The sequence below is a fragment of the Coregonus clupeaformis genome, chromosome 19 (genome assembly GCF_020615455.1).
Source record: "Coregonus clupeaformis isolate EN_2021a chromosome 19, ASM2061545v1, whole genome shotgun sequence".
Taxonomy (NCBI): Eukaryota; Metazoa; Chordata; class Actinopteri; order Salmoniformes; family Salmonidae; genus Coregonus; species Coregonus clupeaformis.
The window spans coordinates 5,495,749-5,521,945 of NC_059210.1; the positions used below are offsets into that span (position 1 = coordinate 5,495,749).

General features: G+C 45.2%; 1 protein-coding gene across 4 annotated transcripts in view; it reads right to left on the minus strand.

The window, feature by feature from the left end:
- Positions 1–26,197, minus strand: part of LOC121531733 (SRSF protein kinase 2) — a 74,468-nt gene that overhangs the window by 24,927 nt on the left and 23,344 nt on the right. The window contains exon 1 of one of the 4 annotated variants that reach the window (XM_041837144.2): positions 19,002–19,575. The exons of the other annotated variants lie outside the window; for them this stretch is intronic. Coding sequence (XP_041693078.1) covers positions 19,002–19,039 — 38 coding nt within the window. The 5' untranslated portion in view covers positions 19,040–19,575. Of the gene's footprint in view, positions 1–19,001; positions 19,576–26,197 lie in introns of those variants that run through there. 4 annotated transcript variants of the gene reach the window in all.

Sequence of the window (26,197 nt, forward strand, 5' to 3'; positions counted from 1 at the left end):
GTGCCATTTTGGACGTAGCCACAGCAGCTAACAAAGCTAATCACTGTCTGCCATTCTCCTCATTGCAGACATACCAGACCAGGCTGAAGCCAGCTGACACAGCAGTAGGAGAATACAACTAGCTACTTTCTCCTCAGGACAAATGCATTAACGGTTTATTTTGTGGCTGTTGGTTTTCTAGATGGTTGACTGTCACATTGGTATAAGCAGTGTAATTACAGCACAAGAACCCACAGGGTGAGAGAGAGGTATTGAGGTTGCAGGTTACAACTGGAGTTTGTATAGTGTGTACATAGTGTGGTTACAACAGGTTACAATAGGTTACAATAGGTTACAACTGGAGTGTGTATAGTGTGTACATAGAGTGGTCCTCTGTAGCTCAATTGGTAGAGCATGGCGCTTGTAACGCCAGGGTAGTGGGTTCGATCCCCGGGACCACCCATACGTAAAAATGTATGCACACATGACTGTAAGTCGCTTTGGATAAAAGCGTCTGCTAAATGGCATATTATTATTATTATTATTACATACAGTGCATTCGAAAGTATTCAGACCCCTTCCCTTTTTCCACATTTTGTTACGTTACAGACTTATTCTAAAATGGATTAAATAGTTTTTTCTCCTCATCAATCTACACACCGTAAATACCCTACAATGACAAAGCAAAAACAGGTTTTTAGAAATGTTTGCAAATGTATTAAAAACAAAAACCTGAAATATCATATTTACATAAGTATTCAGACCCTTTGCTATGAGACTTGAAATTGAGATCAGGTGCATCCTGTTTCCATTGATCATCCTTGAGATGTTTCTACAACTTGATTGGAGTCCACCTGTGGTAAATTAAATTGATTGGACATGATTTGGAAAGGCAAACACCTGTCTACATAAGGTCCCAGAGTTGACAGTGCATGTCAGAGCAAAAACCAAGCCATGAGGTCAAAGGAATTGTCCGTAGAGCTCCGAGACCGGATTGTGTTGAGGCACCGATCTGGGGAAGGGTACCAAAAAATGTCTGCAGCATTGAAGGTCTCCAAGAACACAGTGGCCTCCATCATTCTTAAATGGAAGAAGTTTGAAACCACCAAGACTCTTCCTAGAGCTGGCCGCCCGGCCATCTGAGCAATCGGGGGAGAAGGGCCTCGGTCAGGGAGGTGACCAAGAACCCGATGGTCACTCTGATAGAGCTCCAGAGTTCCTCTATGGAGATGGAAGAACCTTCCAGAAGGACAACCATCTCTGCAGCACTCCACCAATCAGGCCTTTATGATAGACGGAAGCCACTCCTCAGTAAAAGGCAAATGACAGCCTGCTTGGAGTTTGCCAAAAAGCACCTAAACAACTCTCAGACCATGAGAAACAAGATTCTCTGGTCTGATGAAACCAAGATTGAACTCTTTGGCCTGAATGCCAAGCGTCACATCTGGAGGAAACCTTACACCATCCCTACGATGAAGCATGGGGGTGGCATCATCATGCTGTGGGGTAGTTTTCAGCAGCAGGGACTGGGAGACTAGTCAGGATCGAGGGAAAGATGAACGGAGCAAAATACAGAGAGATCCTTGATGAAAACCTGCTCCAGAGCGCTCAGGACCTCAGACTGGGGCGAAGGTTCACCTTCCAAAAGGACAACGACGCTAAGCACACAGCCAAGACAACGCAGGAGTGGCTTCGGGACAAGCCTCTGAATGTCCTTGAGTGGCCCAGCCAGAGCCCGGACTTGAACCCGATTGAACATCTCTGGAGAGACCTGAAAATAGCTGTGCAGCGACGCTCCCCATCCAACCTGACAGAACTTGAGAGGATCTGCAGAGAAGAATGGAAGAAACTCCCCAAATACAGGTCTGCCAAGCTTGTAGCGTCATACCCAAGAAGACTCAAGGCTGTAATCGCTGCCAAAGGTGCTTCAACAAAGTACTGATTAAAGGGTCTGAATACTTATGTAAATGTAATATTTCAGTCAAGGGGTCTGAATACTTTCCGAATGCACTGTACATGGTAACAGAGAGTTCACATGTGTGTGTGTGACCATGTGTGTGTGTGACCATGTGTGTGTAAGCACTGCCCCACCTCAGGGTAGCGTGGGTGCAAGAGACCTGCCTGGTGCTCTGTGGAATGTCCTGTGTGTGTGTGTGTTGAGCGGGTCCATACAGGACTCTCTCTCAGACATGTAAATTAGAGTGGGAAGCATTTTCCACCCTGTAACACCTTTCTGTGTGTGTGGACATGCCCAGAACTCAACTCACTTAAGGCTAGTGATGGGAAGTTTTTTTTTACTGACTCCGATGTTTTCAACTCGTTCAGTCAAAATAACTAATCTTTCGACTAATTTCGTTCATTTGATTCAGTAATGCCCAGAGCACGCATGACCCAATACTGGCGAATGATGAACTAAAAACTAGAAAGAATCATGATTCACCGTAAGGGGCTTATTGTCATTGTCATTTGTGACTGAGACTTATAAAAGTGTGCTTCAAACAAGAGAGAGAGGCATACAAATAAGATGATTAATTGATAGCTTTGAAACGAGCTCTAGCCTAGTTGCGGCCGCAACCAAACTAGATTGTGAACGACTCTTGGCGGAATGCTCTCTGCTTGACTGCCGCGAGAGAGATTAGAACAATATCGTTTGCGAACTGCAGCTGCCCCCCAAACGATTAGTTCTCAAGTATTGAGCAGAGGCATGTGTTTATGGTTCTACAAAGGTGTCCACCGATAACATTGAATAATCAATTAATTGCATTCATTCTTGCACCATGCGATCAATTATCAGTTCTAAATCTGTATTTTTCTTCTCTATGCATGATCTATTTTTCTGTGCGCACATGATAGACAGTTTGTGATCAGAGCACGTCTCCGGAGCCACAGAGCCGGATGAGCGCGTATAAATCCTGCTGTAGAATTCATCGCGGCCAGTCAGCAGGTCAAACAAATGACTAAAATGAACGAGTCACTCAGAAAAACGAATCATGACTCTAGAGTCAGTAAAAAGAGTTGTTCAAAAAGAATGAATCGTTCGTGAACTGCACACCACTAATAAAGGCCAGAGTAGTGTGCGGAAGACAAAACACATACAGTACTGAAGAGCCTGTTCTCTCTAACTCTCCACGAACACACACACACTTCCACTGTCACACCCAGCAAAGGCATTTAGAGTCCCTGCATTACATTTCCAAAGCCCATCCCTATCAAAGCATGTCTTGTGGCCAGCCTTAATTATGGGGAGGTAACCGTCTCACACATTCACATATACAGTGGGGGAAAAAAGTATTTAGTCAGCCACCAATTGTGCAAGTTCTCCCACTTACAAAGATGAGAGAGGCCTGTAATTTTCATCATAGGTACACGTCAACTATGACAGACAAATTGAGAAAAAAAATCCAGAAAATCACATTGTAGGATTTTTAATGAATTTATTTGCAAATTATGGTGGAAAATAAGTATTTGGTCACCTACAAACAAGCAAGATTTCTGGCTCTCACAGACCTGTAACTTCTTCTTTAAGAGGCTCCTCTGTCCTCCACTCGTTACCTGTATTAATGGCACTTGTTTGAACTTGTTATCAGTATAAAAGACACCTGTCCACAACCTCAAACAGTCACACTCCAAACTCCACTATGGCCAAGACCAAAGAGCTGTCAAAGGACACCAGAAACAAAATTGTAGACCTGCACCAGGCTGGGAAGACTGAATCTGCAATAGGTAAGCAGCTTGGTTTGAAGAAATCAACTGTGGGAGCAATTATTAGGAAATGGAAGACATACAAGACCACTTATAATCTCCCTCGATCTGGGGCTCCACGCAAGATCTCACCCCGTGGGGTCAAAATGATCACAAGAACGGTGAGCAAAAATCCCAGAACCACACGGGGGGACCTAGTGAATGACCTGCAGAGAGCTGGGACCAAAGTAACAAAGCCTACCATCAGTAACACACTACGCCGCCAGGGACTCAAATCCTGCAGTGCCAGACGTGTCCCCCTGCTTAAGCCAGTACATGTCCAGGCCCGTCTGAAGTTTGCTAGAGTGCATTTGGATGATCCAGAAGAGGATTGGGAGAATGTCATATGGTCAGATGAAACCAAAATATAACTTTTTGGTAAAAACTCAACTCGTCGTGTTTGGAGGACAAAAAATGCTGAGTTGCATTCAAAGAACACCATACCTACTGTGAAGCATGGGGGGTGGAAACATCATGCTTTGGGGCTGTTTTTCTGCAAAGGGACCAGGACGACTGATCCGTGTAAAGGAAAGAATGAATGGGGCCATGTATCGTGAGATTTTGAGTGAAAACCTCCTTCCATCAGCAAGGGCATTGAAGATGAAACGTGGCTGGGTCTTTCAGCATGACAATGATCCCAAACACACCGCCTGGGCAACGAAGGAGTGGCTTCGTAAGAACCATTTCAAGGTCCTGGAGTGGCCTAGCCAGTCTCCAGATCTCAACCCCATAGAAAATCTTTGGAGGGAGTTGAAAGTCCGTGTTGCCCAGCGACAGCCCCAAAACATCACTGCTCTAGAGGAGATCTGCATGGAGGAATGGGCCAAAATACCAGCAACAGTGTGTGAAAACCTTGTGAAGACTTACAGAAAACGTTTGACCTGTATCATTGCCAACAAAGGGTATATAACAAAGTATTGAGAAACTTTTGTTATTGACCAAATACTTATTTTCCACCATAATTTGCAAATAAATTCATTAAAAATCCTACAATGTGATTTTCTGGATAAATAAAATCTAATTTTGTCTGTCATAGTTGACGTGTACCTATGATGAAAATTACAGGCCTCTCTCATCTTTTTAAGCGGGAGAACTTGCACAATTGGTGGCTGACTAAATACTTTTTTTCCCCACTGTAAAAGCCTGTTTTGACCTTTAGAGAAAAGATAGCATGTTCACTTATACACTTATACAAAATTCCCAATCTGGCCCTCATACCATCATGGCTGCCTAATCATCCCCAGCTTCCAATTGGCTCATTCATTCCCCCTCCTCTCCCCTGTAACTATTCCCCAGGTCGTTGCTGTAAATGAGAATGTGTTCTCAGTCAATTTACGTGGTAAAATGAGGGTTAAATAAAAAGACATCAATAAAAACAGGGAAAGGAATAGGAGTTGAGAGACATGGAGGTTGGAGAGAGAGTAGAACAGAGTATCCAGGGGAAAAAATTGAATAAACCTAGAGGAAAGGCACACTGAAATGTACCAGTAGTTGTTTAAGCAAATCACTTCTCAGTGTGAGCGTGTCAGAGCAGAGCACAGTGATACTTATAAAATTATTCAACATTGTTAATCATTCATTCCCCTGCTAAATGGGAGAGAAAGACATGAGAAAAGCTAAGAAGCTGTCTTTGTCTGTCAGCTCGAAATCCCTAATTCTGTGTCTGTGAAAACCTATGCAGTTCTTTGGATATATGGTCATACTGTATACACCATGGGTTCCTTCCAAATACACTGAGTATCTACCAAACATTACGAACACCTTCCTAATATTGAGTTGCACCCCCCTTTTTGCCCTCAGAACAGCCTCAATTCGTCAGGACATGGACTCTACAAGGTGTCGAAAGCGTTCCACAGGGATGCTGGCCCATGTTGACTCCAATGCTTCCAACAGTTGTGTCAAGTTGGCTGGATGTCCTTTGGGTGGTGGACCATTCTTGATACACACGGGAAACTATTGAGCATGAAAAACCCAGCAGCGTTGCAGTTATTGACACAAACAGGTGCGCCTGGCACCTACTACCATACCCCGTTCAAAGGCACTTACATTCACCCTCTGAATGGCACACATACAAAATCCATGTCTCAATTGTCTCAAGGCTTAAAAATCTTTCTTTAACCTATCTCCTCCCCTTCATATACACTGATTGAAGTGGATTCAACAAGTGACATCAATAAGGGATCATAGCTTCACCTGGATTTACCTGGTCGGTCTATGTCATGTTTTTAATGTTTTGTATATTCAGTATGTGCGCAATGAAGATCTTTAAGGTTTAATAGTAGTTGATATATGAGAGCTGAAGACTTGTCAACAGCCTAAATATCATCATGCAGGCAGCAGTGTGCCTCTTCATTTCAGATACAACAATCTCAGTATACCCCTGTTCACTCAGTAACGTCTATCCTTAAAACCATCTTCACATATTGATTACCTCGCACCAAAGTAACGTACTGAATACTGAGCATGACTGTCAACAAGCAAACACATTTAATAGCGATGGAACACCACTGTCACCTAGGTAACCTATTGATTAGGCCTGTTATCATCATGTCTGACTCTGAACATCCTGGTACCTCTAGGCAGATGTCACCTAGGGGTTAAACCATTTCAAATGGGAAACATAGACCTAGTGGTTACTGAACACACTGTTGTCATCTAGTAGGTAATACCATAGAAAAAGGAATATGGATTCTATCGGTAACACAGATCCTATAATTCAGTAAATTATAGGATCTCTATGGGTAACACTTTGATGCCTGACCACAACTGTCAGTCAACTTAGCATCAGTTATGGAATGTCGCTGTCACCTCAGTGACAAATTGAGAAAAACTGAGAACTATTAAGTAAGACAGACATATACAGTATAGGCTACTGTAGCTGAATGAAGACCTTTTTTAATTCTCTCTCTCCCTCTCCGTCCATATCTCTCCATCCCTATCAGTCTCTTCCAGCAGCAGGTTAGGCAAGCTGACTCATTCGCTCCTCTCCTCCGGTATGTCTGCTGTTCTGCACAGGACAGGGAAGTGAGATCTCACTGCTATTTCAGGCTATAGCCTGCCTGCCTGACGTCACGCAGCACTGCCCCCACACTATCCATACCTGCCATGATGAATCTGTGCATTACCACTCACCTACCACACGATTATAGATCTGAGTCTACAGGTATCTGTACTAAAAATTACCATATATTGGCAATTACGGATCTGCAGTGCAATACATTACTGTCCACACACCTAGCTCACCATTTTGGTTCTCTCTGTGTACAATACATTAAGAAAAATTCAGTCCGGCCATTAGCGCTGTAACATATACTGTGCAGAATCTTTATACTACCGTTCCACTAACCAACTAAACACACCAACCTCGCTATTACAGTAACCTCTGTTTAATTCAACACTGAACCATGGATGAGAGCACCAGCTGTTCTGGACAACTGTGTGATCACGCTCTCCGAAGCCGATGTGAGTAAGACCTTTAAACACAAGGTCGCAGGGCCAGACGGATTACCAGGACGCGTACTCAGAGCATGCACTGACCAGCTGGCAATTGACCCAGACTCTAATACCTATATGTTTCAAGCAGACCACCATAATCCCTGTGCCCAAGAATGCCAAGGAAACATGTCTAAATGACTATCGCCCTGTAGCACTCACATCTGTAGACATGAAATGCTTTGAAAGGCTGGTCATGGCTCACATCAACACCATCATCCCAGACACCGTGGACCCACTCCAATTCGCATACTATCCCAACAGATCCACAGATGATGTAATCTCCATTGCACTCCACACTGCCCTTTCCCATCTGGACAAGAGGAACACCTATGTAAGAATGCTGTCCATTGACTACAGCTCAGCGTTCAACATCATAGTGCCCTCCAAGCTCATCAATAAGCTAAGGACCCTGGGACTGAACACCTCCCTCAACTGGATCCTGGACTTCCTGACGAGCCGCCCCCAGGTGGTAAGGGTAGGTAACAACACGTCTGCCATGCTGACCGTCAACACGGGTGCCACTCAGGTGTGTGTGCTTTGTCCCCTCCTGTACTCCCTGTTCACTCACGACCGCGTGGCCGCGCACGACTCCAACACCATCACTAAGATTGCAGACGACACGACGGTGGTAGGCCTGATCACCAACGACGATGAGACAGCCTATAGGGAGGAGGTCAGAGACCTGGCAGTGTGGTGCCAGGACAACAACCTCTCCCTCAATGTCAGCAAGACAAAGGAGCTGATCGTAGACTACAGGAAACTGAGGGATAATGGTGTTGATGTGAGCCATGACCAGCCTTTCAAAGCACTTCATGGCTACAAACGTCAGTGCTACGGGTTGGTAGTCATTTAGGCAGGTTATCTTAGTGCCCTTGGGCAACGGGGACTATGGTGAAACATGTTGGTATTACAGACTCAGTCAGGGACATGTCAGTGAAGACACTTGCCAGTTGGTCAGCACATGCTCGGAGTATATGTCCTGGTAATCCGTCTGGCCCTACGGCCTTGTGAATGTTGACCTGCTTAAAAGTCTTACTCACATCGGCTACGGAGAGCGTGATCATATAGTCATCCGGAACAGCTGGTGCTCTCATGCATGCTTCAGTGTTGCTTGCCTCGAAGCGAGCATAGAAGTGGTTTAGCTCGTCTGGTAGGCTTGTGTCACTGGGCAGCTCGCTGCTGCGCTTCCCTTCGTAGTCTGTAATAGTTTTCAAGCCCTGCCACATCCGACGAGCGTCAGAGCCGGTGTAGTACGATTCTTAGTCCTGTATTGACTCTTTGCCTGTTTGATGGTTCGTCGGAGGGCATAGCGGGATTTCTTATAAGCGTCCGGGTTAGAGTCCCGCTCCTTGAAAGCGGCAGCTCTACCCTTTAGCTCAGTGCGGATGTTGCCTGTAATCCATGGCTTCTGGTTGGGGTATGTACGTATGGTCACTGTGGGGATGACGTCATCGATGCACTTATTGATGAAGCCAGTGACTGATGTGGTGTACTCCTCAATGCTATCTGAAGAATCCCGGAACATGTTCCTGTCTGTGCTAGCAAAACAGTCCTGTAGCTTAGCATCTGCGTCATCTGACCACTTTTCTATTAACCGAGTCACTGGTGCTTCCTGCTTTAGTTTTTGCTTATAAGCAGGAATCAGGAGGATAGGGTTATGGTCAGATTTGCCAAATGGAGGGCGAGGGAGAGCTTTGTATGCGTCTCTGTGTGTGGAGTAAGTCGCTCTGGATAAGAGCGTCTGCTAAATGACAAAAATGTTAAATGTTAAATGGAGTAAAGGTGGTCTAGAGTTTTTTTTCCTCTGGTTGCACATTTAACATGCTGGTAGAAATGAGGTAGAAAGGATTTAAGTTACATGTTCATGTGCGTGTGTGTATACATTGCTGAACATCCAGCCATTCGCCTAGGCCGTGATGTGACCACAAACAACCCTGAAGAGTTACAGTATAATAGCTACATTCTTCCACATATCAAGACACATTCCCAAACAGTATCTAGCTACAGAATACCACTAAGTACTGTATCATTCAACCACTCATACAGTGTATTCACATCCATATTCATCCAGTGATGTCAAAGGGAGCCATGGCCATTATGGAGGTCAATTACTTCCAAGCTGATAAGAGGAGGAAGACTGCTGCATGCTAGCTCTGAAAGAGAAACAAACTCTATAGAAACACACAGCCTGGGCTGCTCTTAGTGCATCTGATGGAATTCTATACACAACACAATTACCTTCCCTAGGTGTTTACAGTTTGCATTACGGTTGTACAAAAGTAAACATCTGACCAATGAATGTTGTTAAAGTGTTGCGTGAGGGTTTAGGCTGAATGTTTTCAGGACTTCATAGTAACAATGTTGAGGCAACATCACCACCTGATATCTAAATACAACGTTGTTTAGATGTTATCCCATTGTGAATGTGTTTTTTCATTTGGACTGTCACATGGTTGCTCAGCATCCTCCACAAACAAGTGCAGGCACGCACGGTGGGACGCACGTATGCACACAAGCGCACACTCGCACACACAAAATGCCTTCACTACCCTCTAGGGATGTGCAAGGTTACTGAAATATTTGAACGGACGTTAGTATTCGAATACTTGTGTGAGTATTCATTTTTGTGAGAAACAAAAATTTGAGGCATATTTTAACACTGAAAAGGCTCTTTCTAAATGTAATTAAGATATCCATATGACATTGTTACATACTACAAGGATATACCATGACATTTAAAATGATTAATTAAATAAAACAACAAACTTTTCAATTTAGTTTTTATGATGTGCACATAAAAAGGCTGGTAGCTCAATGTGTAGCAAGTTGAGTGAGCGTTCATTAATGCAATGCAAGATGGATTAACATTACGAAATTTAAAGTTAGTGAAATGAGAAGGAGTAGGCTACAACGAACAACCAACAGGTAGGCTGTTGTTTTATCTGAATGGGGTTGGGGAGAAAGCGCAGCATGTGGCCTCAATTAGCCTAGCTAGCTATAGCTGGCTAACTTAGCTAGCTGACTAGCTTCTCTAGGCTACTCCAGTCAAGACAGGCACTGTTATATGGGATGGTAAATAACATTGTGGCTGCTACAAGTTAGCTAGTCTTGGCTTTAGCCGAGCTGCCTTGGCTGTCATTACTCCATCTCTCTCTCTCCCTCTGTCTGCTCGGCTCGCTCCCATCTCACACACCACCCCCTCCACAGCTGCAGCAATAAGAGTGCCAGCCTCGCTCCCTCGCGCAGCAGTGCTCATGTTAAAAACTTAAGTTTTAAAAAACACATGAATTTCGAATATCCGGATATCCGACAAAAATTCATGATACTATTTGAATAGTGAAATTATTTCAAACCCCCATCCTACTACCATTTTACCTCTAACCCCCAACACATTCAGTACAGATAGTCAGACCTCTCTCCCACAGAGACCTACCAATCATCTAATCTTGCCCCCTCCCTCCCTCCCTGTTCATCTACCTGTTTTTGAAGGCTCTGTGTCGTAGCCTCAGCACGCTCATAGCCAGGCCCCAAGACTTGGGCCTAGATGGACTACGATCCATAGAGAAGGATGGAGAGATGGATGGACGGATGGGTGAAAAGGTGGACGGACAGACTGACACACACGGACCGTCAGACGGGGCAGTCCTCTAAGATGTGGTCGAGCTGAGGAGAAGACGCTCTGTGTGTGCCACACACACTGTGTTCGCCAAGCAGAGAGGGCCAGGCCCAGAATTCCAAGCCCAGTCACATGGTGCTCTCTCACCTAGCTGCTAATGGCCCTGCCTATCATGCATTGGACCTCACGTAGCCATGCACACGCACGCACACGCACGCACACGCACGCATGCACACACACGCGCGAATGCACGCACAGAGGCATATAGGGGCTCTGTATCTACTCTCTGTGTGTCTCTGGCCAGCCTGTGGGGCTCTGGGGCTGTGGCTCTGGCAGGGTGGGAGGGACGGGAGTATGTGTGTGTGTGGCAGGGGGCAGCAGGAACTAAGAGATTTATAGTAGGCCTTCATGCTGGGCACTTACAGCCACGCCACCTGGGACGGTACACACACACACAAATGCACACACACACAAAAGCACTCACATACACACACGCAGACAAACACAGACCCGCAAGCCGACACACACACACGTAAACAAACAAAAATACCATTATCATTCCAGTGCTTTAATACAGCAGCTATATCAGCACAGATATTAGGCCTCTGGTGACCGAGAGTTTACCCCTACACTCCTAATCTTCAGAGGGCTCTCTCTCTATAACTATCTTTCTATCTCTCTCGGTCTCTCTCTCTCGGTCTCTCTCTCTCTCTCTTTCTCTGTTTCCCTCTCTTTGTCTATCTCTCTCCATCTCTCTCTTATGCTGTCCCTCTGTCTCTGTTCCTTTCTTTTTCTCTCTCTCTCTCTCTGTTCCACTATCTGTCTCTCTCTCTTTTCAGCTCTCCATCTCTCTTTTAAGCCCTCCATCAGGACATCTCTGTTCCAAGGCGATCATTGTGCCACATTCCTCCTCTCCTCTCCTCCTAAATCCACATTTCCTGAGTCACTCTCTGGATCGTTCTGTCCCTCTCTCCCTCCACTTCCCTTCCTCTGCAAAGTTCATTTACAAAGGTATGTTAGCTTGGAGGTAAAAAGTACAGTATGTTACCAACCATACATATCAGTAATATTCTAGCTGATTGTTAGATGTGGTACTCCTACTACTACTAATATTTCTGTATATATTGAAAATGACACAGCAGTTGAATATACTGTAATGACCAGACAAACAGGTGTCAGTCAGTGAGTCAGCTAGTTAAGTCATGATGGACCTCCTCCTCCAAACCAGCCTATCATTAGGACTGACTGTCTGACCGGGGTTACTGGACCAGATCAGGTTCCACTGGAAGTAACAGAAACCCACTCAGTTGGAAACAAACACTGAGAGAGAGAGAGAGAGAGAGAGAGAGAGAGAGAGAGAGAGAGAGAGAGAGAGAGAGAGAGAGAGAGAGAGAGAGAGAGAGAGAGAGACAGAGAGAGAGAGAGAGAGAGAGAGAGAGAGAGAGAGAGAGAGAGAGAGAGAGAGAGAGAGAGAGAGAGAGAGAGAGAGAGAGATAGAGAGATAGAGAGACATAGAGACAGAGAGAGAGAGACAGAGAGACAGAGAGAGACAGAGAGAGAGACAGAGAGACAGAGAGAGAGAGAGACAGAGAGAGAGAGAGAGAGAGAGAGAGACAGAGAGAGACAGAGACAGAGACAGAGAGAGAGACAGAGCGACAGAGAGAGAGAGAGAGACAGAGAGAGAGACAGAGAGAGAGAGACAGAGAGAGAGAGAGAGAGAGACAGAGAGAGAGAGAGTAACCTCCTGCCAAATGTATGACCATATTAGAGACACATATTTCCCTCAGATTACAGCGATCCACAAATAATTCGAAAACAAACCCAATTTTGATAAACTCCCTTGAAAAAAATTGAAATTGAATTGAGAGAGAGAGAGAGAGAGAGAGAGAGTAAATGGTTGGTCCCAGAGGAAACCATTGCATGTAAACATACTGAGTCAACAGGGTCACAGTGTGCTATCAGACCTAAAGACACACAAGCCATTTTATTCAAGTGCAGCAGAAGGGGGGGGGGGGAATAGTTTAGATGATCGTGATACCAGACCTGTATAATGATAGTAAAGTGTTGTTACTCAGACAGATGCCAAAATATATTTTTTATGGCTTCTACAGTATTTGTGGAAGTAATCCTTCATGATATGACCATGACATGGAAACATAAGCCATTGAGAAAACATATATAGGTGATTAAACAGAGGTTGAATAGTTGACTGTTCAGTGTATGGCAGACCTACAGCCTCATATTGTCAGTGATAGCATGATAGCACAAACAGACTGTCAGTCAGGCTATGGAAGAACTCCTCTGTCCCTCAACAATAAACTTTAACCCTGGACTCCCTTGAACCCTAGCGACCTGCGTGTGACACCTGAACCAGATGGATTCTGACTACTGCGGGATGACATGACCACGCCTCGGGGGTGTCGTGCGGTGTGTCTTGTTCATTCTGCTCAAGGCCCTGTTTGACATGTTCCCAGGTTAGACACATTTAGAATTATAATACATAGAGAAGAAAATCCCATTGTAATTTTATGGCCCTTCTAATTAACCAAGCCCTTTGAGGAAACAGACTGCCACTAGCTGACAGACAAGAACAGTCACTTCTTCTGATTCTACAGACAGAGGCCATTTGGGCCATGTCTGGTCTGCCACTGACCCTTCTGACACAGAGAGAGAACGAGACAAAATAGAGAGAAATTGAATATAGAGAAAGAAATGGATACATAAAGCTAGATAGAGAGGGAAATGGAAAGAGAATGGAAACAGGGAGATGGCAACTGGCCAGACACAAAGAGAAAGAGAGGGAAACCAAGAGAGGCATGCTGCAGACACAGAGAGCAAGAGAAAGAAAAGGGGCTAATGGGGGCCCTGGCAAGTCTCTAGCACTATATCACGCTTCATTAGCTGCTATGCTATTGTGGTTATCTATGAAGCAGCCAGCCTGGGTGCAGGGATGTGATGTGGGTCACACTGCACGCAGAAGATGAAGTGGGAACTGAATGGACTGTCTGTCTGGGAGGGATCATGGCTGCTCCAGATGTGACTTATGCTGGCCTGACTGGGCTTTCTCGGCTGGCTGGCTGTGGTCCAATACTCTACTACGGCAGCCTTTCCTCGTCTCCTTTTACTTTCCCTTTGTCTTATCCTCTTATTTCAGATTAGTGGTCGAGGGGGACGTGAGGCTGTTTGAGATTCTTGGGACGTGGCCTAGGTCTCTGTTTCTGTCTGTGTCCGACCTTCATTGGCTATCGACTTGTGTCAGATCAGTGGTGATTGGGGAAAGGAGGCTCGCTAGCTAGCACCAATGGGACGTGGCCTAGGTCTGTGTTTTCTGGCCCTTGCTATCAGTTCCTTCAAATCAGTTCACTATCTGTTCATTTAAACAGACGCTGTATGTGAAGGTGGGAGGAGCTGACACCGTTCTGTCCTTCACTGGGGTCTCTTTGTGTGGTGCCTCTCACTCCTCCATCTCCCTCTGTTTCTCCTCCTTCTCTCTATCCAAATGCTTTGTCTCCTCCTCCCTTTCTATCACTCCTCCTCTGTTCTTTCTCTGTCTCGGAGTGGCAGCTCCAGTAATCACATTTAAAACACAGTCAGTCCCGCGACCGGGAGCCCCATGGGCGGCGCACAATTGGCCCAGCGTCGTCCAGGTTAGGGGAGGGTTTGGCCGGCAGGGATGTTCTTGTCCCATCGCGCACTAGCGACTCCTGTGGCGGGCCGGGCGCAGTGCACGCTGACACTGTTGCCAAGTGTACGGTGTTTCCTCCGACACATTGGTGCGGCTGGCTTCCAGGTTAAGTGAGCAGTGTGTCAAGAAGCAGTGCGGCTCGGTTGTGTTTCGGTTGTGTTTCGGTTGTGTTTCGGAGGACGCACGGCTCTCGACCTTCGCCTCTCCCGAGTCCGTACGGGAGTTGCAGCAATGGGACAAGACTATAACTACCAATTGGATACCACGAAATTGGGGAGAAAAATGGGGTAAAATCACAAAAAAAAAAAAAACACCTGGGGCCCAGTGGTTGACATAACCTTTCACAGAGGCTGCAGGTGTGTCAGGCTCCAGCAGCCCAACACCCTAATGAGGTTACCCACGGCACTAACGACAGACATCTCTCAACTGTATCTCACTTTCTCTCTCTCTGTCTCTTCCGCTTTCTCTCTCTCTCTCTCTTCTTCTTTTTATTTCCCTTGCCACCCCTTCTTTTCTCTGTATGATGAACAAACCAAGCACTGCAGTCCAGACACAAACACCTGACCCCATCCATGTAGAACAGCATACCAGCCAACACCCCAGCTCAGCTGTGAACTAAAACAACACTCTGTTATACAACAAAGACTGCAACCACACAACACTACCACATACTGAAACGCTCAGATGCCAACACACACACCCCTCCCCCGACCTCCCCCAATCCCTCCCTTCCCACCTGCATTCATCATCCATCCCTGCCATGGCTCCAGGTACAGTAGTATTTCCCCCTAACCACAGATCTAGTGTCAGATGACCTGTTCACCATACTATTCATAACCATTAGGGATGAAAGAAAGATATCTGACCCAGAATCAGCTGATTGTAACGTCAACCACCCCCCCGCCATGCCTCTAGTGCCATCTTACACAACAGCCCTCATCAAAATCTGCCTGCTGCTTAAAACGAAATGTGTCAGAGACAGAGCATCATTACGCTCGCAGCTTTCCTCCTGCCCCACTTCTTCCATCACTCCCTCTATCCTCCCCCTCTATCTATCCTCCAATCCTAATTCAAACAGAAGTAGATAGGCTGCTACCGCTGCTGGCGTCTCAGCAAGTCAGCTCAACTCATTGTTGGCTAACACCTTTCAGCTCAACCAAACTGAGCAAGTGTATGGGAGTACGTGTACATGTATGTACATGTGTGTACCTGTGTGTGCGGTGCCTCGGGTCCAGATGGTACTTTAAAAATACAGCACTGATACCCCAAACATAGTGATATAGTGATTTGACACAGATATCAAGATAAAGCATTTCCACTTGCTCTCAGATGAGATTAAATAGAACACAGACTAATAATGAATAGGCCTATTCCTGATACACTTTAAATAATGCAAATACATTAGCCAATATAAACCTTCTCACATATTAGCCTTAATAGACTTGTATACTGTATGTGGCAAGTATATTAGCATAGATACCCATACTGCAATGTATATCTCTGATAAAGCAATTAGGCATAATATAATCATTTTCATATATCAACCCAGGTACATGTTTTAAATGCCACCACTCATATGTCCCACCGATACTCATAGGCCTAAATCATAGGCATTGAAGGCTTTGTTAACTTTAGCCAAAACATTCTGTATCAGCCCTGATATGCTTGTAAATAGGCTATTCATATATGTTGCCATTCATACTACTCACATGTTAGCATTGATACTACTCATATGTGTTGGCATTGATACTACTCATATGTGTTAGCATTTATACTACTCATATGTGTTAGCATTTATCCTACTCATATGTTGGCATTGATACTACTCATATGTTGGCATTGATCCTACTCATATGTGTTGGCATTGATCCTACTCATATGTTAGCATTGATCCTACTCATATGTTGGCATTGATACTACTCATATGTTGGCATTGATACTACTCATATGTTGGCATTGATACTACTCATATGTTGGCATTGATACTACTCATATGTTGGCATTGATCCTACTCATATGTTGGCATTGATACTACTCATATGTTGGCATTGATACTACTCATATGTTGGCATTGATACTACTCATATGTTGGCATTGATACTACTCATATGTTGGCATTGATACTACTCATATGTTGGCATTGATACTACTCATATGTTGGCATTGATACTACTCATATGTTGGCATTGATCCTACTCATATGTTGGCATTGATACTACTCATATGTTGGCATTGCTCCTACTCATATGTTGGCATTGATACTACTCATATGTTGGCATTGATACTACTCATATGTTAGCATTGATACTACTCATATGTTGGCATTAATCCTCATATGAAACCATAATAACATATTCATGACAACCTGGATTTCCAGCTAATCCTTGATGTTCTCATCATCATCCTCTGATTCCAGATACAATACCACCCACTTGCTCATTAGCTGTGATGTATTCATAGTGCAGATATCTAATAGTGGTATTAGACATTAGGGCTGTGACAATACCAGTATCGCAATATTCTTTCCATGGCAAAAATGAAAACAGGAAGCCAAACAATTTCTTTGGTCCTTTAAAAACCTGCTGTATGTAAAATATTGTGTGCTATTGCTTGTTAAATAAATACATGTGACTCTGGATGACAACATAATGTTTGTTTCCAACATTAGGGCTGTTTTCCTAAAGAAGATAAATCCGCTTCGTGTTTAGTTTCCTTGCCATGTTACTAACAAATATTGCGATACTGGTATCATCCTGGTCCTATTAGACATGCATGCATTAATGATATCCCAGGCAATCCAGCCACAATATATTGTCTATCCTGAGTCAGGAATACCAGACAAGTCACTTTGCCCCTCCAGGGTCCAGAGGTGTTCTATGTGTGTGTGTGCATGTTTGTGTGTGACCAGACATCCACTTCACTCTACCAGGGTCTGTTGTCTGTTGTCTGTCTGTCTGTCTGTCTGTCTGTCTGTCTGTCTGTCTGTCTGTCTGTCTGTCTGTCTGTCTATCAATGGCCGTATGTTTCCATTCTATAGTCTTCAAGTGGTTTTTGTGTCTGTGTCTGTGTCTGTGTCTGTGTCTGCACAGTGCACCTATCTACCCTTCCTCTTTGTCCAGCTAGAGACTTACTTCTCTCTCTATGCCAATACAATCCCCATTCACTGCCAAACCACCAAATCCTCTATATCTATGCCCATTCACTCCTGTTTGTCTGTGTGCCCACTCCACAGCAGATGAGAGAGTGTGTGTGTGTGTGTGTGTGTGTGTGTGTGTGTGTGTGTGTGTGTGCCAGTCTGAGGCATGGCGTTGCGTAGGCCTCTTGGCAGCCGGCCATGCCGGCTCTGCCCATTGACAATTGGCATGGCATCAGTGATGACTGAGTCAGATGCCTGGCCTCACCTCATGGCCCACCCCTCACCGCTCACAGAACCCATATTCTATATTTATATATAATGTTGTGTTCTGGACATGTCTTCCTTCCTGTGTTTTAGTCCGGAACTAGACCTATTTCGGCATGTGTAATATCGTGTTGTTTTGGTTGGTTTGATGTTTGATGTTGGTTTGTTGGTTTGTAATGTTGTGATGTGTTGATTTGATGTCTTGGTTTGTGTTGGTTTGATGTTGTGATGTCTGTTGGTTTGTGATGTTGGTTTGTGATGTTGCATTGTGATGTGTTGGTTTAATGTTGCTCTGTTGTGTTGGGATATCTGTTCTTTGCTTGTGATGTGATGTTGGTTGCAACATTGTGTTATAGGCTGTTGGTTTGTTGTAGCACACCCGTTTATGTAATGGTTGTGTGATTGTTGTGCAGTGAGATTGTGTTGTTATGCTAAAATGTCCTGTGTGTACAAGAGATATAGTATGCAGTCGTTTTACAACATTACAAGCTCTCTGGTCGTCAGGCGAACTGCAGTTGTTTTTGGATATTTGTACAAAGTCTGATGTTCGGTTGTTGTTTTCTATGTGTTTTGAGATGTGCTGCTGGTGATTGACGTCCGATTGTTTTGTCCTGCTGAGATGTGCTGGTGGCTGTGCTAATGTTGACAGACAATCTGCTGTGGAGCAGCCAGCACCATACAGACAGACAGACATACCGACAGAGAGCATTTGATAGGGTGGCTGTTGTTTTTCGACTGGCTGTATGAAACGCTACAGCAGCATGCAACAATGGACCACTGCGCTTTTTCTCCTCTGTGTGTCAGCACACTGCACCCTCCACAAACAACAGTAGACGACAACCGGCTAGAGTTGGACAGATAGATGGATAGATGAGGAGACAGACGGCTAGAGAGAGAGGGAAGGAGGGTGGGAGGGAAGGGGAAGAGGGGGAGGATATGGGGGGATTCTGGAGGAGGAGAAAACAGAATGACAGTCAGCCAAACAGAATGCATGGCATAGAGACAGACAGACGGAGAGACTGGAGACAGACAGACAGACATACAGAGGGAGGGTGGGGGGTGGGGAAGGCGTTGAGACATGTTACCTTTCGGGGGACGAGGATTTCTCAGAGTTCACGGACATGAGCGGTGCCTGTTAGCCGCTCGCTCGCCGAGGGGCGACAGAGACGGCAAGGAACGACAAAACGGGCTCTCTCTCTTTTCTCTGCTTCGTCCTCTCTCCTTTCGTTCTGTGCCGTGTGTCTGTGTAAGGGTGGGGGGGCTGCCTCCCCTCCTCCTCCTCTCTCGCTTTCTCTCTTTCCCTCTTGCTCAGAGGAGAAGAAAGGATGGAGGACAACGATCCCAGAAAGAGGAGAAGAAAACAAGCAGATGTGGGCTGGCTAAGCAGAAATCTTGCTGCCTGTCAAGCGAGACCAGCGACGTCAGACACCCCTCCTCAGACCCCGCTTCCTTCCTTCCTCCCTTCCTTTACCACTCACTTTCGCTTTTTCAGAGGCTGTCGTTTTTTCAGTCTCCTTCCTTCCGTCCTCTGTCTTCCTTGGTTGGTTCTTAAACGGGTGATGAAATGAACACACAAGCTCCCACAGTCTCAATCCGGTCTCTCTCTCTCTCTCTCTCTCTCTCTCTCTCTCTCTCTCTCTCTCTCTCTCTTCTGTCTGTCTGTCTGCCTGTCTGTCTGTCTGTCTGTCTGTCTGTCTGTCTGTCTGTCTGTCTGTCTGTCTGTCTGTCTGTCTCTCTCTGTCTCTCTCTCTCTCTCTGTCTCTCTCTCTCTCTCTCTCTGTGTGTAACAGCAGCAGCGCAGTAGCTGGCTCTAGCAGGCCTTCTGCAGCTCTGCACAACAACAGAGCCCAGAGCGAGCTGGAACAAACCACTGCCTGACAGAGAGAGGGGGGTGGGAGGGCTGGGACCAATGGAAAACGAAACCACTTCTCCCTGAGGCCCTCTCTCCTCCCCCTCTCCCTGCGTGGTCCGGCCCTCCCTCCTTCCCTCCTTCCCTCTCTACCTCCCTCCATCCCCTCTGCCTTATTACGACATCCTGTATCTCGGGGCAACGCCGCACAGATCTGACTCCCCCCTCTCTATCTGCCATCCTTCTCTTCTCCCCCCTCTTCGTTTCTCTCTTTTTCTTTCAATCCATTTCCGACACTGTCTTTTCTGCCTCTATGGTTGTAATGTGTGCTTGTGTTCTCTTTTCTCACTACATTCCCTCCAGCAGATGGGTCTATTTCTACATGAGTGAACAACACATAGAGAGGTAGCCAGAGGGTGGGTCTCTCTCTACTGTCCTCCCCCCATCTCTCTCGTTCTCTCTCTCTCTCTCTCTTTCCTCATTTTGACCTAAATATCAGTGTGTATGTATGTGTGTGTGTGTGTTTGTGTGTCTGTGTGTCTGTGTGTGTGAGGGGCATTCTGAGGTTGCTGTTACTGACTAATTACCCTCCGTTTGGAATGGGTATTAAGCGGGTAAGAGTCTGTACTGTCTGTACAAACTCACACCCATGGCACACACTCACACTGCTGAATGCATTCCATGCCCAATGTATTCAAGCTTTACGAAAACATTCGGGTCAGGCAAAACCATTTCATAATGCCCATGTACTTTACAGCGCCTGAAACATAGGCTGCAGAGAAAGGATATAGGCTTTCCAGTAGATATTAGCCCTGAGTGAAACAGGATATAGTAACTAGCATTAGCACATGAACAACAGTTCTGTATGAGCTAGGATAGTGTTCAGTGGTGGTCGGATGATTTCATTGGAAAATCCACATGCGATCCATATCTGGGGGCTTTATGAGTGTGGGATTAAACAAGCTCAGATAAGAATCGCACACACACACACACACACGCACACACGCACGCACGCACGCACGCACGCACACACACACACACACACACACACACACACACACACACACACACACACCTCTCTATAAATCAGCAAACAGCAGGTATAACACAGTACATTAAGCACACATGAGAGTCACCCCATCCAATTGTCCTCATTCTCTGTGGCTGTGGGCCAACGGGGGGTAACACTAGTCTAGGTCACCATGCACCCTGATAGCTGAGCATCTCACTGCATTACTAATAGAGCCTGGGACCCCCCTCTGCTACACACAGCTAATGGTACAATCCTGATGTCATAATTCCATAGAGGAGGCTAAGAACTGAGACTAAAGACACGTCACCCATCAGTCACACAAACTCTCACACATCAGTCACATAAACACATTCCCACAGAAGACTTGCCCTAAAGTAGTACAGTATGTGCACATGCAGATGTGCACGCAAGCACATACACACACACACAGATCCAGGATGTCTTTCTGCATGTTAGCCCATGTCTTTCAGAGGGACTGAAGCTCTGGGTGGAGCTGTGGCGAAAAGGGGAAGGAGAAAAAGGAGGATAAGAGAAAGAAGGATGAGAGGACCAGTCTCTTGGCTATAAGAGAGAGGGAGCTGAGAGTAAATCAGTCTCACTAGCAGTGGTATTTTGGGAGCCAGTATTGAGGCTGCCGGGAGCTATCTTTAAGCGGCCTACTTTTCTCACTGCCTGGTGGTACTGAGGAGAGGGAAAGGGGAGGAGAGGAGGAGAGAGAGAGGGAGAGAGACAGAGATGGGGACAGAGAGAGAGAGAGAGAGAGAGAGAGAGAGAGAGAGAGAGAGAGAGAGAGAGAGAGAGAGAGAGAGAGAGAGAGAGAGAGAGAGAGAGAGAGAGAGAGAGAGAGAGAGAGAGAGAGAGAGAGAGAGAGAGAGAGAGAGAGAGAAGGGTGCAAAAAGGGTCCAAATCCCAACTAGACACTGCTTGCAAGTACACACACTACACTCAAAAGTGCAAGCACATACTGTCGGCATGCATGCACACAAACACACACACACACACACACACACACACACAGGTCTGGCCTAGAGTGGGTCAATTTCAGTCATCCTTATAGAACGCCATTTAGAGGCACCTCCATAGGATCCATGTACTCCTAACAAACAACATGCCTTTCACACACACACACAGGCCAGTGTTACCCCTATATTAATTTAGCACCGGCAGGCTAACACTGCTTAATCATTGCCGCCACTCCAAAAAATATGATTTACATATCTCCCCGGGAGAGTATTTTTTGTAGAACGACTGTGAGAAAGTCACTTCTGGTAACTTTTTAAAAATACATTTGACTCTAAAATGCATGAAAAGTAAATTATGTTGATACCATCTGAAATATACTGACGTACGCCTCTGCACTGTAGAGAGATGATGAGGAGCAAGCGGTGGCTGTGCGCTCGTGGCTCTCTTAGATTTTTGCAATTAAGCCTTTTTTCTACTTACCCAGAGTCAGATGAACTCATGGATACCATTTTTATGTCTCTGCATGCAGTTTGAAGGAAGTTGCTAACTAGCGTTAGCTAGTGTTAGCTAGTTAGCAATGGCTCGTGAAATTACCTTCAACTTCCTTCAAACTTCACGCAGAGACATAAAAATGGTCACCAGACATGACCATCTCACATTCACCCTACAGAAATACTCTCCCGGGGATCATGCGCCTGGACCCCCTGCAGCAAAGAGAAACCACCAGCCCTCCCCCTACCTTTGCCACCACTGCTAGAAAAAATCCTAGGGGAAACAATGCACACACACAGTGCTAGAGCTGGCCGATTTCGACAAAAATCCATATTGCAATAAATTGCCTGAATTGATGCGATATTCGATAAATAGAACAATAACTTTATAACATTAATGTGCACCACAGTTTTTTTTATTCTTTAAACTACTACTTCTAGTTTGATGGCCAGCAGCATACCACCCTGCATCCCATTGCTGGCTTGCCCCTGAAGCTAAGCAGGGTTGGTCCTGGTTGGTCCCTGGATGAGAGACCAGAGGGTGTTAAAGGGCCTGTAGGAGGCACTCTTTCCTCTGGTCAAATAAATTATAATGATATCCCAATTCCTGAGGGCAGTGATTGGGGACATTGCCCTGTGTTGAGTGCTGTATTTTGGATGGGACGTTAAACGGGTGTCCTGACTCTCTGTAGTCACTAAAGATCCCATGGCACTTATTGTAAGAGCAGGGGTGTTAACCCTGGTGTCCTGGCTAAAATCCCAAAATGGTCCTCATACCATCATGGCCACCTAATCATCCCCAGCTTCCAATTGGCTCATTCATCCCTCCTCATCTCCCCTGTAACTATTCCCCAGGTCATTGCTGTAAATGAGAATGTGTTCTCAGTCAACTTAGCTACCAGGTAAAAAAATGGTTGCAGCCCTCAATTGTCCCATTAACAATCACTCATATTAGAAAACTTATTTCATTTCAAATGTCAAATATCTCTAGTATAGGCTACTTATCGTAATGAACGATATCAGCTAAATGCCTGAGATAAGTGATTAGTATGGTCGGTGTCGATAATTTTCGGTTTATCGCCCCAGCTCTACACAGTACTGCTGTCCGCAGTGCTTTCCCTAGTGTAATGAGGCACAGTAAGCAGATAGAGTGCCACACACACACACACACACACACACACAAACACACACCAAACTGAGTAAGAGTAGATCTTCCTAGTTCTTTAACTGTGTTGAATGCACCTGGTTTCCCCAGAGATAGGACAGGTAAGCAGCTGGCACTCTATCGGCTTACTGTGCTTCATTACACTAGGAAACGCACTGCGGACAGCAGCACTGTGTGTGTGTGTGTGTGTGTGTGTGTGTGTGTGTGTGTGCGCCTATGCCGAAATCCCCCTACCAGGCACACACACACATACACAAAGCAGGTGGGGAGGGATGGGGGACCGGGACAGTGTGCAGTCTCATTAGCTAAGTGGTGTGTGTTTAATTGATGGATGAAGGACGATGACCATTGCAAATGTATATAAAAACAACCGGAAATATCACATTTACATAAGTATTCAGACCCTTTACTCAGTACTTTGTTGAAGCACCTTTGGCAGCGATTACAGCTTCGAGTCTTCTTCGGTATGATGCTACAAGCTTGGCACACCTGTATTTGGGGAGTTTCTCCCATTCTTCTCTGCAGATCCTCTCAAGCTCTATCAAGTCGGATGGGGAGCGTCGCTGCACAGCTATTTTCAGGTCTCTGCAGAGATATTAGAACGGGTTCATGTCCGGGCTCTGGCTGGGCCACTCAAGGACATTCAGAGACTTGTCCCGAAGCCACTCCTGCGTCGTCTTGGCTGTGTATTTAGGGTTGTTGTCCTGTTGGAAGGTGAAACTTCGCCCCAGTCTGAGGTCCTTAGCGCTCTGGAGCAGGTTTTCCTTCATCCTTCATCAAGGATCTCTCTGTACTTTGCTCCGTTCATCTTTCCCTCGATCCTGACTAGTCTCCCAGTCCCTGCCGCTGAAAAACATCGCCACAGCATGATGCTGCCACCACCATGCTTCACTGTAGGGATGGTGCCAGGTTTCCTCCAGACGTGACGCTTTGCATTCAGGCCAAAGAGTTCAATCTTGGTTTCATCAGACCAGAGAATCTTGTTTCTCAAGGTCTGAGTCCTTTAGGTGCCTTTTGGCAAACTCCAAGCGGGCTGTCATGTGCCTTTTACTGAGGAGTGGCTTCCATCTGGCCACCCTACCATAAAGGCCTGATTAGTGGAGTGCTGCAGAAATGGTTGTCCTTCTGGAAGGTTCTCCCATCTCCACAGAGGAACTCTGGAGCTCTGTCAGAGTGACCATCAGGTTATTGGGCACCTCCCTTACAAATGCCCTTCTCCCCCGTTTGCTCAGTTTGGCCGGGCGGCCAGCTCTAGGAAGAGTCTTGGTGGTTCCAAACTTCTTCCATTTAAGAATGATGAATGCCTCTGTGTTCTTGGAGACTTTCAATGCTGCAGTCATTTTTTGGTACCCTTCCCCAGATCTGTGCCTTGACACAATTCTGTCTCGGAGCCACACAGGAGCCACCACAGGTTGACTCCAATCAAGTTGTAGAAACATCTCAAGGACGATCAGTGGAAACAGGATGCACCTGAGCTCAATTTCAAGTCTCATAGCAAAGGGCCTGAATACTTACGTAAATAAGGTATTTCTGTTTTTAATTTTGAATACATTTGCAAAGATTTCTACAAACCTGTTTCCGCTTTGTCATTATGGGGTATTCTGTGTAGATTGATGAGGATTTTTATTTATTTAATCCATTTTAGAATAACATAACAAAATGTGGAAAAAGTCAAGTGGTCTGAATACTTTCCGAATGCACTGTATGTGATCGTGTACAAACGTAAGCAAGGTTTGAAATTATTATGTTTTAGTGAAATATTATATTTGTTTGTGCTTCTTGCGGTCAAATTATTTCTAATTATGTTCCGGCCCCCCGACAATCCATTGAAGAAAAAATTGGCTTGCGGCTGAAACTAGTTGATGATCCTTGGCATAGGGGAACCATTTTAGGGTCTCTGAAGAACTGTACATGGAATGGTTATTTGAAGAACCATACAAAAATCCCAAACCAGAAATGTTTCGGCCCTCCAGGACCAGAATTAAATAGCCCTGCTATAGGGATGTCACTTGTTACCACAGCCAAAAAGTCAAAATTGGCTATATCGTAAAAATTTATGAAAACAAACATTAGCTTTTTGGTCTTAATTTAATGTTAGAGTTAGACATAAAGTTAACAGTGTGGTTAGGGTTAGGTTTAAAATCACCAGTATAACCCCTGACTGTGTTTGCTAGTGACAGAGAAATGGTTGTAGCATTCATTCATTTTCAGTCATGTGGCCTTCACCAAGTGAGATCCTAAGTGAATATGTTGTCATTAAAATTAAATCCTTAAGAAAATACAACACATATTTCATAAGGCCTTCTTTTGAGTCCCTAGTTTTACCCTAATACAGTTGCCTGAAACTCATAGTTTACAGGCCACATCAGGCCTGAAAGTCACATTATGCTGGCTTGCAAAGAGATGTGTAATTCCTATTGGAATCCAGCCAGAGTGGGGATATCCAACATTTTGCATTTTTATTCACCCGCAACCTGCATTCAGAATAACTGCCAGAGTTCATAGAATTTAGATATGAGACTACCTTAAGCATACAAACAGAAACAACCATTTCAGTAATGGGTGCAATACGTCAAAGTAACAGATTGCAATAGTTTAGAATTGTTTTATTTATATTTGAGTAGCATAAGATTAAAGAATCAATCAATGTACAAACAAACATTGAACAAACATAGATATTGAAACAAACCATTCTAAAAATCTACCTACAATAGAGTATGCTGGAAAATATGATAATGATGGGTGTGGTGTTGGTTCAACTCTGGTTAATCGAGGGACCC